The sequence below is a fragment of the Gasterosteus aculeatus genome, chromosome 7 (genome assembly GCF_964276395.1).
Source record: "Gasterosteus aculeatus chromosome 7, fGasAcu3.hap1.1, whole genome shotgun sequence".
In the NCBI taxonomy this organism is placed as follows: Eukaryota; Metazoa; Chordata; class Actinopteri; order Perciformes; family Gasterosteidae; genus Gasterosteus; species Gasterosteus aculeatus.
In genome coordinates, this window is record NC_135694.1 from 1808528 (window position 1) to 1823709 (window position 15182).

Below are 15182 nucleotides of genomic sequence, written 5' to 3' on the forward strand. Positions count from 1 at the left end.
ATTTGCATCCATAACTGTGTCCTGCACGGATGCAACTTCGCACATCTGTCACCTTGCTTCCTCCCTCCTTCCGTTGTCAAGGGCGACCAGGAGAAAAAATACAGTAACTGTCACCTGATCGGCAGTGGGAGTCAACCAGGTGTGTTCTCTTCCCTAAACACACACACACACACACACACACACACACACACAGTTTATTCAGCATGAATATTTAATTGACCAAATTACTATTACACTCCTTATTTATAAGAATCCCCCTGCCTCCCCCTCCCCCTATTTTTCTATACCTCTGTTCAATAATGTGCTTTCTTGTATGTTGATGTTCGTGTGGTTGGTTGTCATTCTGTAACCTTTGGGATTCTCTGCTTGTAGGAACCGACCTCGCCGACAGGAGGCTGTATTTACTCAAAGCCCCGTTAGGAGATGTGACATGTTCATCTTAACTTTTCATACGCGCGCTCCGTGAAGCGGTGAGTCACGTGACTGTCTGCGGTTGATTATTTATCGCCACACGTGCGCTCGGGAACCCGCGCGCGTCCGTCCCGTCGTTAATTGACGCCTCTGTGTTTCTCCCGCGCATGCGCGCGTTCTCCGCTCTCCGTTTAACCTCTGAGCGGCGTTCAAATCTCTCCGTCTCTCTCTTTCTTTCTCTCTGCCTCCCTCCCTCTCTCTCTCTTTCTCTCTCGCGCCCCGCTACCTCCCTCCCTCCCTCCCTCCCTCCCTCGTCTTCCTACCTGATTCAGATCCGCTCCGACGCTATGCGCACCGACCGCGTCTCTCCCTGCAAGGCGAGCTCCACCGGAGAGAGAGAGAGACCCGCGCGCTGCTGCCGCCGCCGCCGCCGCCGACCGTGAGCAGCAAGCCGGCGGCAGGACGAGCGACCCGGGCCGGCCAGCGGCAGCGGAAGAGCCCGCCCGAGGAGGACGGAACTAACGCGCCCGCCGAGGTGAATATTGACCGATTTGTTTTAGCGGCACGCGAGAGGAGCCGGCGGAGGAGGAGGAGGAGGCGGGTGGAGGAGGTGGTGGTGGAGGCGGGTGGGGGGCGTCCAGGTCGCCTGGTGGATGTGGTCGCGCTTGTGACAGCTGAGTTCCATTTCGCAGTGAACGAGGGATGATGAAGATGAAGATGATGGGGGGGCTGCACAGCCTGTTGTGCATCCATCCGTTTGTTGGACATCAAAACATCTGTTAAGCCATGAACAGATACATTTGCACGCGGCTATATATATATATATATATATATATATATATATATATATATATATATATATTAGTACTATTATTTTAAACATCTAAATGCGGGGGCGGCGGGGCGGAGAGCTGCAGACGCGTTCTGCAAATAACGTGTCCACCATAATCAGCACTCATGCGTGCACGTGCGCGTGCGCTCACGCACGCACGCAGCCCTGTACATGTATTCACTTTGCCGCTCCGATCGATACATGAAACTGAGCGAGGTAGATTTATTTTTCAAGGGGGGGGGGGGGGGGGGTCTTCCCGTAATTAGCCACATGATCATCTCCACCATCATCATGATGATGATGATGATCATCTCCACCATCATCCCGGCTGTCAGCATCATGTTTCATCTTCATCCTCATCCTCGGTTCAAGTGTTTCACGGCGGCTCTGGCATGAAGAGGCGCTCTCGGGGTGTTTTCTGGCAGGAGGAAGTAAAAGAGGAAGCGAGTCCTGAGCGGCGTGAGACAGTCAGGGGACGACGACGAGGAGACGTTAATGACAGCAGAGAAAGAGTTTATTTTAAAAAAAAATATCATTTCTGATCAATAATTCAATCCTTTTGAATTTTCCAGATTGCGCCACCCCCGCCCCCTACCTCCACCCTTCATCGTCCTCTTCCTCCGTCTCTGCAAAACTTCGACCCCTTCCATCTCTTCTTCTTCTTCTTCTTCTCCTCTTTTGTTCCTCCTCTGCGCAAACCTCTCATCCCTCGCCGTCGCCATGGCCTCCAAGCTGAACCCCAACGTCCTGTACGTGGCGGAGCACGGCGAGTCTCTGGTGTCCCCCCAGGCCGACTCCGACAGGACCCTCATCGTAAGTTCTCCCACCTCCTGATGAGGACCCTCGTCTCTGCAAAACATCACAGAAAGCTTTCGCGCCACAAAAATATACTATTTTTTGTAAACTATTCTAAAGCGAAATCTGCATTGGGAATCCAATTAAATGGAGATAATATCCTCTTAAGACGTGCAGCTTCTGTAGTCCCACTCACGCTGCAGAGGAACCAACGGGCTGCAAAGCTCTCGTGTATCCTAAAAAAAAACCATCTTCAGAACATGTGGAAATATATCCCGTGTGAGTTATGAGTGACGTGCAAAAAGGCCCCGAAAGGCATTTATTGATCCCCGACTGCTCGGCGAAGCAGAGCATCGCCCTCTGTGCATTCTGGGTATTTTTTATTTTGTTTGAAGTGACACATGGGGCAGATATCGGACTGTTTTAAATCTTTTACTTTGACAAGTAACCAGCAGTCGGAGACGGTTTCGCAGGAGCTTAAAGGACTAAACCTTTAGCAAAGATCCGTCGGTGCCTTCAGGCTCCACGTGTCGTCCGTCAGTAACATCAAGCTGTCGTCCGTCTTCGTTCCTCCAGGCCGGCGAAGCGGGAGACGAGTCGTCGGACAGCGACGGGGAGCAAGAGGAGACGTCGCACAAGCTGATCCGCAAAGTGTCGACCTCGGGTCAGATCAGGGCCAAGGTAGGAGGACCCCCGTCCGCTCGCTCTGTTTTATTGTTGGTCTGTTTTTAAAGAAGCAACGCGAGAGCAAACCCCGGGGGGCGGGACGCTTCCCGTCCATCGTACCCGATTAAAACGTTTAAGTGCTTATTCATTCAGGAGGTGATATGACGGTTTAAAGATCTCGCCGAGGGGACTTGGAGTCATTAAAAGGACTCTTAATTCGCGAAGCGGTCCACACTCCAAGGGGACGCTCCGCGTCTGCCGCCTTCTCTGGGTTCGATTCGCTTTCTCGCTTGCGTCACGTCAACAACTCGATCTTCATCCGGTCGCCTCCGGTCAGCTGACTTCCCGCTCAGGCCCCGCCCACTTCCGCGTGGTTCATCGGCGATGACGAAGTGGCGGTTCAAATCTCGAAAAATCACGCGGGGACGTCTCTTGTCCACCCTGCGTGATTGACCGGAAGACGTCCCCCGGTCTCGCGTCGACCTCCTGCTGTTCCGTGTCGCTTGGCTCATGTCGTCGGACGCCGCTCCAATGTGGCGTCGAGGCCGACGGAGTCGGGGGTTGCCATGGTTACTTTGTATCCTCCCAGTAGGAGATTGCCCAATGATGCTTTTGGTCTTCAAAAAAATTTCCTCGGAAAGAAATATTACATTTTATCGTAACACTTGTGCGTGTCTGTGTGCGTGTCTGTGTGTGTGTGTGTGTGTGTGTGTGTGTGTGTGTGTGCACGTGTGTGGACTGTGTGCACCTGCAGTCATGTCAATTAGATTAAGCCAGTAAACTATTGACTCCCGCTGTGGTGACTACGATCTCCTGAGTGGATCATTGTGTGTCTGTTTTGTTTGTTTGTGTACACGTGGGGGGGGGGGTCTATCAGTGTGTGTGTGTGTGTTTTGCCCCCCCCCCTCATGTGTTGCCCCCCCCCCTCATCCTGTACTCTGTACCCGGCCTGCGGAGAAAAGGCTAATTCCCATCAAGTGAGACAGATTATTTCACTCGACCCCCGACGTCCCGCAGATCGTCGCTGCGACGTCTTTTTTTTCTGCGTTGTGTAAAGAACCACCTTTGGGTTCGGGTCCAGCCCCGCCCCCGCCCGCCCCCCCCCCCCCCGGGCTTACGGGGAAAACAAGCCGTGGATTGAAGGCCCTTAGGTTTCATTTAGGGAAACAAAAAGCTGCTGAGGGAGTCACCGTAGTCACTTTGTGCCTCGTAAACCGCAGCGTGCCAGTCAGCTCTTTGTCGCCTGTCATATCCTCCCCGCCCCCCCCCCCCCCCCCCCCCGCTTCCTGTCCGCCCCTCGACTTCACTCGTTTTGTAACACTAGAAGGCGAAAAGAAAAAAAACCCGCACCTTGACATAGAAAGAAAATGGTGCTATTAGGAGAGCAAGCGGCTCCCGACATCCGATCAGCACTGATTGTTTCATTGTCCTCGGATCCAATAAGGAAGTCTGTTCCTGACTGGAGTCGTTCACACTGCTGCGAATCCAAGAAGTGAAACAGGAACTGAGCTTTTCTTTCTTTGCGCCACATGTTTACTGTCATGGTTGGGCCTGGTATTAATAGCCCCGGTTGCTCCCTTTATTTACTGAAGGTTTGGGGTCTAAATTTAGCCGACGCGAGTCCCTTATATGGTCAGAAGGTTGTTCTCGTGCCAACGCCCCCCCCCCCCCCCCCCCAAAGACACGTAGCTGTGCAGCTCGTTTTTGGAGCCAATCGATCGCATGCATCAAATAGACGCCGGCAGACTTTCAAATTAAAAGCATTTCTATGGGAGCATCTGCAGCTTCATTGTCCTCCTCCGGTTCCCAAACCTCCTGAAACAGCATCAGCACCTCAGCTTACGTAACTTAAAAAAACTCAACACCCCCGCTCGCCCCCCCAACAGCCCCCCCCCCCCCTCCTTCACACACACACACACCAATTGTGGTGAATTTGTTTCGATGCTCTGGAATCAAACCCCCGCTATATTTGTTCTTTTTTATCTGCATCTCGCTCCTGGTGCAGAAATCTGTGTGGGTGTTCACCGCAGTGGAGACGAGGAGTTAGTGTGTGTGTGTCTGTGTGTGTGTGTGTGTCGTCAAGCTGAAATGGCTTGAGGAGAGTGCAGGAGTGTGTGGGATGCCCGGTGTTGTGTGCGTGCGTGCGTGCGTGTGTGTGTGTTCCTGCCCTCGGCCTGATGTGATACCGCTGCTATCGTGCGCGCGGGTCACCGCTGAGCGAGATGGAGGTGGACAAAAGGGAGAAGAGGAGTAAGTGGAGGAGAGCGATGGAGGCAGTTATGTAAGGCGCTGTAATAGCCGTGTTTACCCTCACAGCGGGGTGCGCGTGGAGGGGGCGGGGCTACGCAGGTGGCATAAAGCGAGCGCTTTGTTTCCTCCGGGCGCAATGAAACCTTTACTTGGTCTTTGTTTCCTTTTTGCAGCAGGTTTGGGCCCAAATAACCATTTTTAGTCCTTGATTTGTTTGTCTTAAGAACTCTGCAACAAAGAAACTAGACAAAGATCCAAATATTCCATTTTAATACTAATATAAGTCACAGATTAAAAGGTGTAAAAAAAAAAAAAGGTGAAAATCAAGAGACTGTGAGAAAAATATATAAAATCCCACGGAATAAATTAATCATATTAAAAGTGTAAGAAATAAAACATGATTCAATGCTAAAAACAGACGTACTCATAATAAGCAAAGATAATAAAATAAATAACCTTTTAATATGTGTGTGTCTCATTCTTCAGATAAAGTTTAAAACAATGTTTCTTGAGCTAAAAGCTTCCTTAAAATCACTGCGGCCTCAAAACACTTAATGTTATCAATAAATACACGAGTATTTCATGGTAAATCTGTGGCGAAAGCAGCTAACTCGCCGTGATGGACCCACTGTGTTGTATTGATTAGCTCAAATTATATCTCTACACGGGCTGTTAATCATGCGCGCACACACACACACACATGCAGAGTCTCAGTGAGCCGCTGCTGTTTGTTAACTGGAGACGTCCAACTCACTTTCTATCGATCTGACCTCTTGTTCCCTCGAGACGTCGACTCTTCTCAGTCAGAGAAAAACAGGAAGTCCTCTTTCCACTCGAGGAAACCGGGGAGCCGCTCAGAAGCCCAGAAGAAGAGTTTTAGGGAGGAGAGAGCGTTCATTTAGATCACCAGGTGGTCTTTCAAAAGAGGATTTTGCCATAAATATCTAAAATAAAAGATAAACTGTGTGGTTTTGAACTCAATATTTGCAATAATAATAAAACGCTAATGTAGATGATAAAGCTGTTATTAGGAACTAAAGGAGCGCCGGCTGTGACTAAGCTATTGATCCACATGATTTGTGACGTTTTACAAAAGTATGGATCTCAACTGCAGAGGACAACATTTAACAAACAACTCTCGTCCATTTTTGGAGCCGGGGGCTATTTTTAAAATAAGAGGAAGTGGGTTTCTTTGTTCTTCTCTCCCTCTCTTTTCAATGTTCTTATTTCCATGTGCTGCTACCTGGTTCTGCTCTATTTCCCCCCCCCGTGACCTCCATCGTCCCTCCTGTCCTTCCTTTCATCCGGTCCTCTCCATCTCGCTCTCCTCTGAATCCCACCGCCCGACACCAATGAGCCTTCTTCTCAGGTGTGACTGTGTACAAACACGCTGTGTTCATCTCCATCTCTCGCTCCATGACGCTTCGGTGTGCAAAGAGGCTGTGAGTGTGTGTGTGTGAGTGTGTGTGTGAGTGTGTGTGACGTCGATGGCTTATCTACGGATGCTCTGTCTAACATAGTGACACTCACTGTAAATGTGATAATGATGAGGAGACAACAATATCTCCTGTGTGTGTGTGTGTGTGTGTGTTCTCTCTAATTAACTAACACGCGCCTTCAATTAGTAGTAACAGCTTTGTATGTCAGTGTGTGTGTGTGTGTGTGTGTGTGTGTGTGTACTGCCGAGTGCTCGTGGATCCGTTGTTCTTAGTTCTGATCGAGCAGTCGAGTAAATCTTCAGTTGCAGACTCGACAAAATCACTTATCACAATTCCAGCTGCAGACGTTTGACGGAATAAATCCATTTAACGCGCATCACTGCGTTGTTTCTTCACATTATGCTATGTATAATAATAATAATAATAATTATATAGATGGATGGATGACGTCGTGGCGCAGGGGGTAGAGCGGGTGCGCTGGGAACCGCAAGGTTGGTGGTTCGAGTCCCGGCTGCCCCATGTCTCAAGTCGAAGTGTCCCTGAGCAAGACACCTAACCCCTAATTGCTCCCCGAAAAATGTAAAAAGCCACGTGTTTAAAGTGTAATGTAAGTCGCTTTGGATAAAAGCGTCTGCTAAATGACCTGTAATGTATTTAATATAATTAAAGAAACGCCCAGAATTCCAATAAAACTACTGTATAGAAATGAAACTGTTATTGCTCCGCTCACCTACAGGTGCCTCAACAACTCATCCAAACAGAGCCTTTGTTACTGGACACGAAGGAGCTCGTCAGTGTGCACGTTGAGTCCCCGCGTCCGTCCCTCATGCTGCCGACTGCGCAGTTTGCATACTACTACACTTCATGTACTGCTTGGCCACAGTTTGCATACTACTACACTTCATGTACTGCTTGGCCACAGTTTGCATACTACTACACTTCATGTACTGCTTGGCCACAGTTTGCATACTACTACACTTCATGTACTGCTTGGCCACAGTTTGCATACTACTACACTTCATGTACTGCTTGGCCACAGTTTGCATACTACTACACTTCATGTACTGCTGGTGCGCAGTTTGCATACTACTACACTTCACGTACTGCTGGTGCGCAGTTTGCATACTACTACACTTCACGTACTGCTGGTGCGCAGTTTGCATACTACTACACTTCACGTACTGCTTGTCCGCAGTTTGCATACTACTACACTTCACGTACTGCTGGTGCGCAGTTTGCATACTACTACACTTCACGTACTGCTTGTCCGCAGTTTGCATACTACTACACTTCATGTACTGCCTGTGCGCAGTTTGCATACTACTACACTTCACGTACTGCTTGTGCGCAGTTTGCATACTACTACACTTCATGTACTGCTTGTGCGCAGTTTGCATACTACTACACTTCACGTACTGCTTGGCCACAGTTTGCATACTACTACACTTCATGTACTGCTTGGCCACAGTTTGCATACTACTACACTTCATGTACTGCTTGGCCACAGTTTGCATACTACTACACTTCACGTACTGCTTGTGCGCAGTTTGCATACTACTACACTTCATGTACTGCTTGGCCACAGTTTGCATACTACTACACTTCATGTACTGCTTGGCCACAGTTTGCATACTACTACACTTCACGTACTGCTGGTGCGCAGTTTGCATACTACTACACATCACGTACTGCTGGTGCGCAGTTTGCATACTACTACACTTCACGTACTGCTGGTGCGCAGTTTGCATACTACTACACTTCACGTACTGCTGGTGCGCAATTTGCATACTACTACACTTCACGTACTGCTGTTGCGCAGTTTGCATACTACTACACTTCACGTACTGCTTGTCCGCAGTTTGCATACTACTACACTTCACGTACTGCTTGTCCGCAGTTTGCATACTACTACACTTCACGTACTGCTTGTCCGCAGTTTGCATACTACTACACTTCACGTACTGCTTGTCCGCAGTTTGCATACTACTACACTTCACGTACTGCTTGTCCGCAGTTTGCATACTACTACACTTCACGTACTGCTTGTCCGCAGTTTGCATACTACTACACTTCACGTACTGCTTGTGCGCAGTTTGCATACTACTACACTTCACGTACTGCTTCTGCGCAGTTTGCATACTACTACACTTCATGTACTGCTTGTCCACAGTTTGCATACTACTACACTTCATGTACTGCTTGTGCGCAGTTTGCATACTACTACACTTCATGTACCGCTTGTGCGCAGTTTGCATACTACTACACTTCATGTACTGCTTGTGCGCAGTTTGCATACTACTACACTTCATGTACTGCTTGTCCGCAGTTTGCATACTACTACACTTCATGTACTGCTTGTCCGCAGTTTGCATACTACTACACTTCATGTACTGCTTGTGCGCAGTTTGCATACTACTACACTTCATGTACTGCTTGTCCGCAGTTTGCATACTACTACACTTCATGTACTGCTTGTCCGCAGTTTGCATACTACTACACTTCATGTACTGCTTGTGCGCAGTTTGCATACTACTACACTTCACGTACTGCTGGTGCGCAGTTTGCATACTACTACACTATAGTCTATCACATTTACTAGTAGTATGTATTCTGGTGCCGTCGCTTCATCTTTCTTTCTCTTTTGTTGGACAGAAATAGGCTCCCTGGTTTTATCTGTCAGCCGCTCTGTCCTTTAACAGGAAACGAGAGACAGTCGCTACAACACACACACACACACACACACACACACAGTGCAGCTTGCAGAATAGGGGTTTTGTGCGTGTGTTTGTGTTACAATGGGCCGCCGCCCCTCCTCGACATGGGGAACCGCATGAGGAGCATCGGTCTGAGTCAGCAGCCTACACAAACCCATCTGCTGGTGACAGCGCTGAAGCCGTCCCCTCTCTCCGAGAAGGAGGCTGTGCGCTCATCGCACACAACGAGGTCGGCGGGGGTCACGGGCGCGGACGCCTCGGTTGAGCCCCCCGCCGGCTTCATCGTGGGACATTTGGTCCGTGCACCATCCGTCAAACCAGTTTTATGAAATTTGAGCCTGTAAGAATACTTTTAGATTTGATTTAAATCCCCATTTATGTTTTTTTAAATGCCGTTGCTTCATCACTGCGCGCTGAAACTGCACGCTCGCCACGGACCTCTGCACGCCGCAGGAACGCGCACGGGGACGGATCGCGTCGGTTTCCGTGTCAATCAAACCTTCTGATTCGAGGGACCGAAAGCGGATTCATGTGAACGAGGAGCAGCTGAGAAAAGCAATGATTATGAGCAACGAGGTCTCTGAAACCCGGGTGTGCTGGAAGGATGTGGCTTCTGAAAACAACACCTTTATTTTTACACATTGTGTGTGTGTGTGTGTGTGTGTGTGTGTGTGTGTGATGTTGTCTAGGGAGGAAATGTGTTGTCATAGTGAAAGCGAGCGGCTGATCTCCGTTAGCAGACGGGTGGATAAACAGGGCAGAACTTCATGCTGTGCGTGTTTACAGATGTTACAGCGGGCGACCTCGCCCCCCCCTCCCCACGCCCAACCTGCCCAGCGCCCCCCCCTCCCCACCCCCCACCCCCGTGCACTCTGAGCCGCGTTGTGCATTAAATAAAACCATTCAAAGCTATGGTGGAGATTTCTCGACCTCCTCGTGGAGGAATTGACACGTTTAGTAACCTCGCTCCACCTCGTGTTTGTTCTGAAGCCGCGTTGGCGGCGAGCTGTTTACCCTCCTCCGCCATGTGAGGGCGGGGGGGGGGGGGGGGCAGCTCGTCCCGAGGGCGGAGGAGGGCGGAGGAGGAGGCCGAGCTGCAGCCTCCAGCGTTCTCTGAGTGTGATGCTGTTTCCGTCTTATTGTCAGAAAGCGTTTGCCGCCTCCCGCCTCCCGCACCCCTCCCCCCACTCCCCCCTACTCCCCCCGCCCCCCGCTTCCATCGCGCCGCCTTTTGTCTCTTCGTCTGCCGCTCGCCCTCCCTGAGTCATCGAGCGCCGAGCCAGACGGTGAATCACATCTGAGTTTGGAGGTATTGGCGAGTTATCAGACGAGAAATAAACCCAGTAGCTTCTCACTGCAGGTGATGAGACACACACACACACACACACACACACACTCAGTAACCCCCCCTGCACGCACACACACACACACACACACACTCAGTAACCCCCCCTGCACGCACACACACACAAAGACACAGACACACACTCAGTAACCCCCCCTGCACGCACACACACACAAAGACACAGACACACACACACACACACACACTCAGTAACCCCCCCTGCACGCACACACACACAAAGACACAGACACACACACACACTCAGTAACCCCCCCTGCACGCACACACACACAAAGACACAGACACACACACACACACTCAGTAACCCCCCCTGCACACACACACACACACACACAGACACACACGCAGGTTTTACCAGGAAAGAAACTGATGTTTGCAAAAAAGAAGAAGAAGCCACATCCTTTTGAAAAGGCGGCGCTTTGTTTGTTCAACAAAGCTCTGATCAAATATCACGCGAGCAACGAGAGAAGAAGACGCGTTGTGCTGCGAGGGAGAAGAAGAAGAAGAAGAGGAGGAGGAGGGGGGAGGGGGGGAGGGGGGTAATGGAGGAGAGGTGACTGTTGATGTTAAACTAGGCCTCCGTCAGAAAGGTGAAACCAACACATCGTTCTCTGTTTCAACACCGAAAGACAAGTTACATTCATAAAACTCACACTACACCACCCTGATCTACACCACCCTGATCTAACTCTACACCACCCTGGTCTAACACTACACCACCCTGATCTACACCACCCTGATCTAACTACACCACCCGGATCTACACCACCCTGATCTAACTACACCACCATGATCTAACTCTACACCACCCGGATCTAACTCTACACCACCTAGATCTAACTACACCACCCTGATCTAACTACACCACCCTGATCTAACTACACCACCCGGATCTAAATTTACACCACCCTGGTCGACACCACCCGGATCTTACTTTACACCACCCTGATATAACTCTACACCCTGGTCTAACTACACCACCCTGATCTAACACTACACCACCCCGATTTAACTACACCACCCTGATCTAACTCTACACCACCCTGATCTAACACTACACCACCCTGATCTAACTCTACACCACCCTGATCTAACACTACACCACCCTGATCTAACACTACACCACCCTGTCCCCACGAGTGTCACTGTGTAATCAGATGCACGTCCTCCCGAGCAGGTAAAACCCGCCACACACACACACACACACACACTGGAAGATCTTTGTGGTAAATCTTCTCGTGTGTGTGTGTGTGTGTGTGTGTGTGTGTGTGCGTGTGCAAACAACGGTGCACACATTTCACATGATGCAGCCCAGAGTGTGTATAAATAGCAGCATAACAAAGCAGTATTCGGTCGGTGTGTGTGTGTGTGTGTGTGTGTGTGTGTGTGTAATCCCTCGCAGCCGTCGAGATGACGACACACAATCTGAGCTACTCGTTATCTCGACCCGTGTTGACGTGTTACAAAGAAACGCGTCGGACTCTGATTTCCTTCACTGTTTCCTCTGTGAAATGTCTCAATAAAGTGGGTCAAACAATCCCGAAGCTGTGCAACGTGCTCACAATCTACTCTCCATATGGAGCTCATTTCATACCCCACAAATACCCAACAAACGTATAAATTGTATGTAGCATTCAAGCTCTTGATGTCAACGTATAATGAATAATTTGACCGAATTCCTTCTAAATGTGGACTTTGAGCATTAAATGACCCTGAAGGTGTGAAGGACCCACTTCCTGCTTGTGATGAGCAGCAAAAGCATAAACGCATCAGTGGGGACGTTTTTACTCCTGGTCACCTAGGCAACAAGTGTGTCTCCGGAGTGTGCGTCCGCCGGGCAGGGAGGGGCAGACCGCGTGAGATCTTAACGCCTCCACCCCCAAACCGGTGCGATGACTCCACCCGTGTGTCCGGTAGACTCTCTTTTTAAGACGCGCAGAGCCGCCCCCTTCGCCCTCAGGCGGTCTGTGCGTGTGTGTGTGTGTGTGTGTGTGTGTGTCGGCCTCAGACTGGCAGATGGACGCTCACACAGGAGGTTGTCGTGCTCCACGTGCTGAACTCCTTTGTAGAAAGTCTATTTCTGTCTGTTTGAGAAAGAGCTTATTGAGGAAACGGGTCGTTACTGTATATGGTGAATGTCTCTCTCTCTCTCTCTCTCTCTCATCCAGTTCCTTTTTCTTTCTGTTCCCGTCTTCGTCGCCCTTCACTTGTTGTTTGCTCTTCCTCTCCTTCGTGTTCCTTTCCTTCTTTCTTTCACTCATAAAAACATAAAAACGTGTTGCCAGCGTTAACGTGCACGAAGATCAGCTTTTAGACGCGTGCAGGGCTGCAGAAGTACACACACACACACACACACACACACACTTGTTTTTGCAGGCTAAATCCTGTTGTTACAACCATCTGCCCGTTTGACTTTTTCCGTTTGCATGTTCTTCTTCTTCTTCTTCCCCGTGGATTTAATGTCAAGAGTACGGAATTTCTGGAACTCAAATTTTGTCCTGAGGGTAAAGTGTTAAACTGTTTGATTCGATCAGGTCTTTGCCACTCTACCACGCTGTAATGCTAACTAGCTTAGCATGTATTCAATCAGTAGTAACTTTTTTTTTTAAACCTCTTTTGTCCTCCAAACAATTCTCCAAATTGTCACATTGAAACAATTATTGAAATACCACAAAACACCCAAAGATGCATCCTTGAAACAATATATAGCATTTAGCAGTAAGGCCGCGCTTTAAACGTAACCCCCCCCCCCCCCCCCCCACAGACACACACAGACGCACACACACACACACACACACACATTAAGAAGCGGCGCTTGTCTCCATCTTTAGAGCCTCCTCTGGGATCCAGGTCTAAATGTAGGAGGTCGTTTGGTTAAACAAACACAAGCAGGAGAAGATTGTCACACCGCGGCCTCGGCGGGTTTTTATTTAAAAAAACAACACCGGGTGAGTAATAGATTGGGGAGAGAGGGTGAGGTTACACACACACACACACACACACACACACACACACACACACTGAGCTGTGCATGAACTCACGCGTGTTGAGCAACAGCGCGAGCTGCTCTGCCCGTCGCCACTGAGCTCCTCGGCTGAACGCACAACCGGATCCCATCGGGTGCGTTTAGCCGGCGATTTGAAGGGGACCGTTCGCAGACGGGACGCTCATCTGGCACATCTGGCACCGGTGGATGGTGCCGATGGTGTTGATGGTGCAGGTGGTGCCGGTGGTTCGGACGCGTCGCCCTCTTCTGTCCAGGTTTAACGAATGCTTTATGAGACTCGGTCTCACGCCTTCTGGAGGTTTTATCAGCGGCGAGATTTCAAATGAGACGTGAGGAATAAAACGTTTGGGAAGAAGAAGAAAATCCGATTTTTTTTAAAGCCACTGGTTATGATAATCTGTAGTTTGGGTTTTGCAATCCCTACAGATTAACGGAAAAAATAACTATTAATTTAAAAGACATTTCTAATCCCTTTTTGGAAATGTACATTTTCCCCCTGAGAGGGAAGTATATTACGTTTAATAACCAAGCAACACCTGGTTTACCGTAGAAAAGATGCACAAATATTGATATATTATAGACGGTCCTCCTGTTTTCATCAATGCGGAAGATGGTTTAAAGAGAGCCGGCGGATGAGGAGGGAAGGAAAGGAGACGCTGAGGAGGGATGAGGCGGGAGGGTGTCATCGATCGCAGGCAGAGGATGCCAGTCAGTGAGGGAGACGGGAAGGGGAAACGAAAGGAGGGCGGGGCCTGTGTATCCCATGGCGCTGAAGTCCACTTCTGAGGCTCTTTGGGGGGGGGGTTGATTTTGGCGGCCCCTGTGGACCGAAGCAGGAGTGTGTTAAGAGCACTGCGCTCCCTCTGGATGGCTGCGGGTGTGAGCGGGATGCTGGTGGTTACCTTGGTGATGGTAGTGGGAGAATGTGGTTGTGGAGCCGCACGGCGAGGGAAGGAGACGGAAGCTATGGTGGTTTGTGAGGAAATATATATATTTAAATCCACGTTAAAGGTCTGGATTTAACGGTCTCTGAGGACCTCGTGAGTCATCCTGGCATTACTTTCTCCTTTCCTTCTTCCTTCGTCGTCTCCTTTCCTTTGCCTCCTCTCCACTCCTCCCCTCTCTTCTCCACCCGAACATCCACCCAGGTGTGACCGACTCAGGCGGGCCGGCCGGCCAATCAGAGCAGCACGTCAGACAGAAGCCTCCACCATCGCAGGACACCGAGACTTATCTGCTCATCTCACTCTGTGTGTGTGTGTGTGTGTGTGTGTGTGTGTGTGTGTGTGTGTGTGTGTGTGTGTGTGTGTCAGGATTAAGCAGCATCAGAGACAGATTTGGTCCGTATGCTCGAAGGCAACCAGCCCCCCCACCCCCCCGGCCCCCCAGCAGAGATTACGTGTCCATCACTGCACAGAACTCACACACAGAAAACTGGACGATGTTTCCAAAACACACGTTGTGTGTGTGTGTGTGTGTGTGCACGTTGTTTGTGGGTCAAAAATGGAAAGTCTGTGCGTGTGTTCTTGTGTTTCTCCCCATCAGTCCATCTAAAGTACGACAAAGTGTTACTACATTCTCTCTGGCTCTTTCTTGCGCATATCACGTGTGTGTGTGTGTGTGTGTGTGCAGCTATTAATAAAAGAGACAGGATGTGGTCGCCATGGTGCAAGGTCCTCCTACGCCGGGTTCTGAGTCTGTG

The 15182-nt window shown here is 49.8% G+C and overlaps 1 protein-coding gene across 1 annotated transcript in view; it reads left to right on the top strand.

The window, feature by feature from the left end:
- Positions 1-531: 531 nt before the first annotated feature.
- LOC120814377 (diacylglycerol kinase delta) overlaps positions 532-15182 on the top strand; it is a 30272-nt gene continuing 15621 nt past the window's right edge. Inside the window, exons 1-3 of the mRNA XM_078105283.1 lie at positions 532-946; positions 1816-2056; positions 2615-2719. Coding sequence (XP_077961409.1) covers positions 1964-2056; positions 2615-2719 — 198 coding nt within the window. The 5' untranslated portion in view covers positions 532-946; positions 1816-1963. The remainder of the gene's footprint in view (positions 947-1815; positions 2057-2614; positions 2720-15182) is intronic.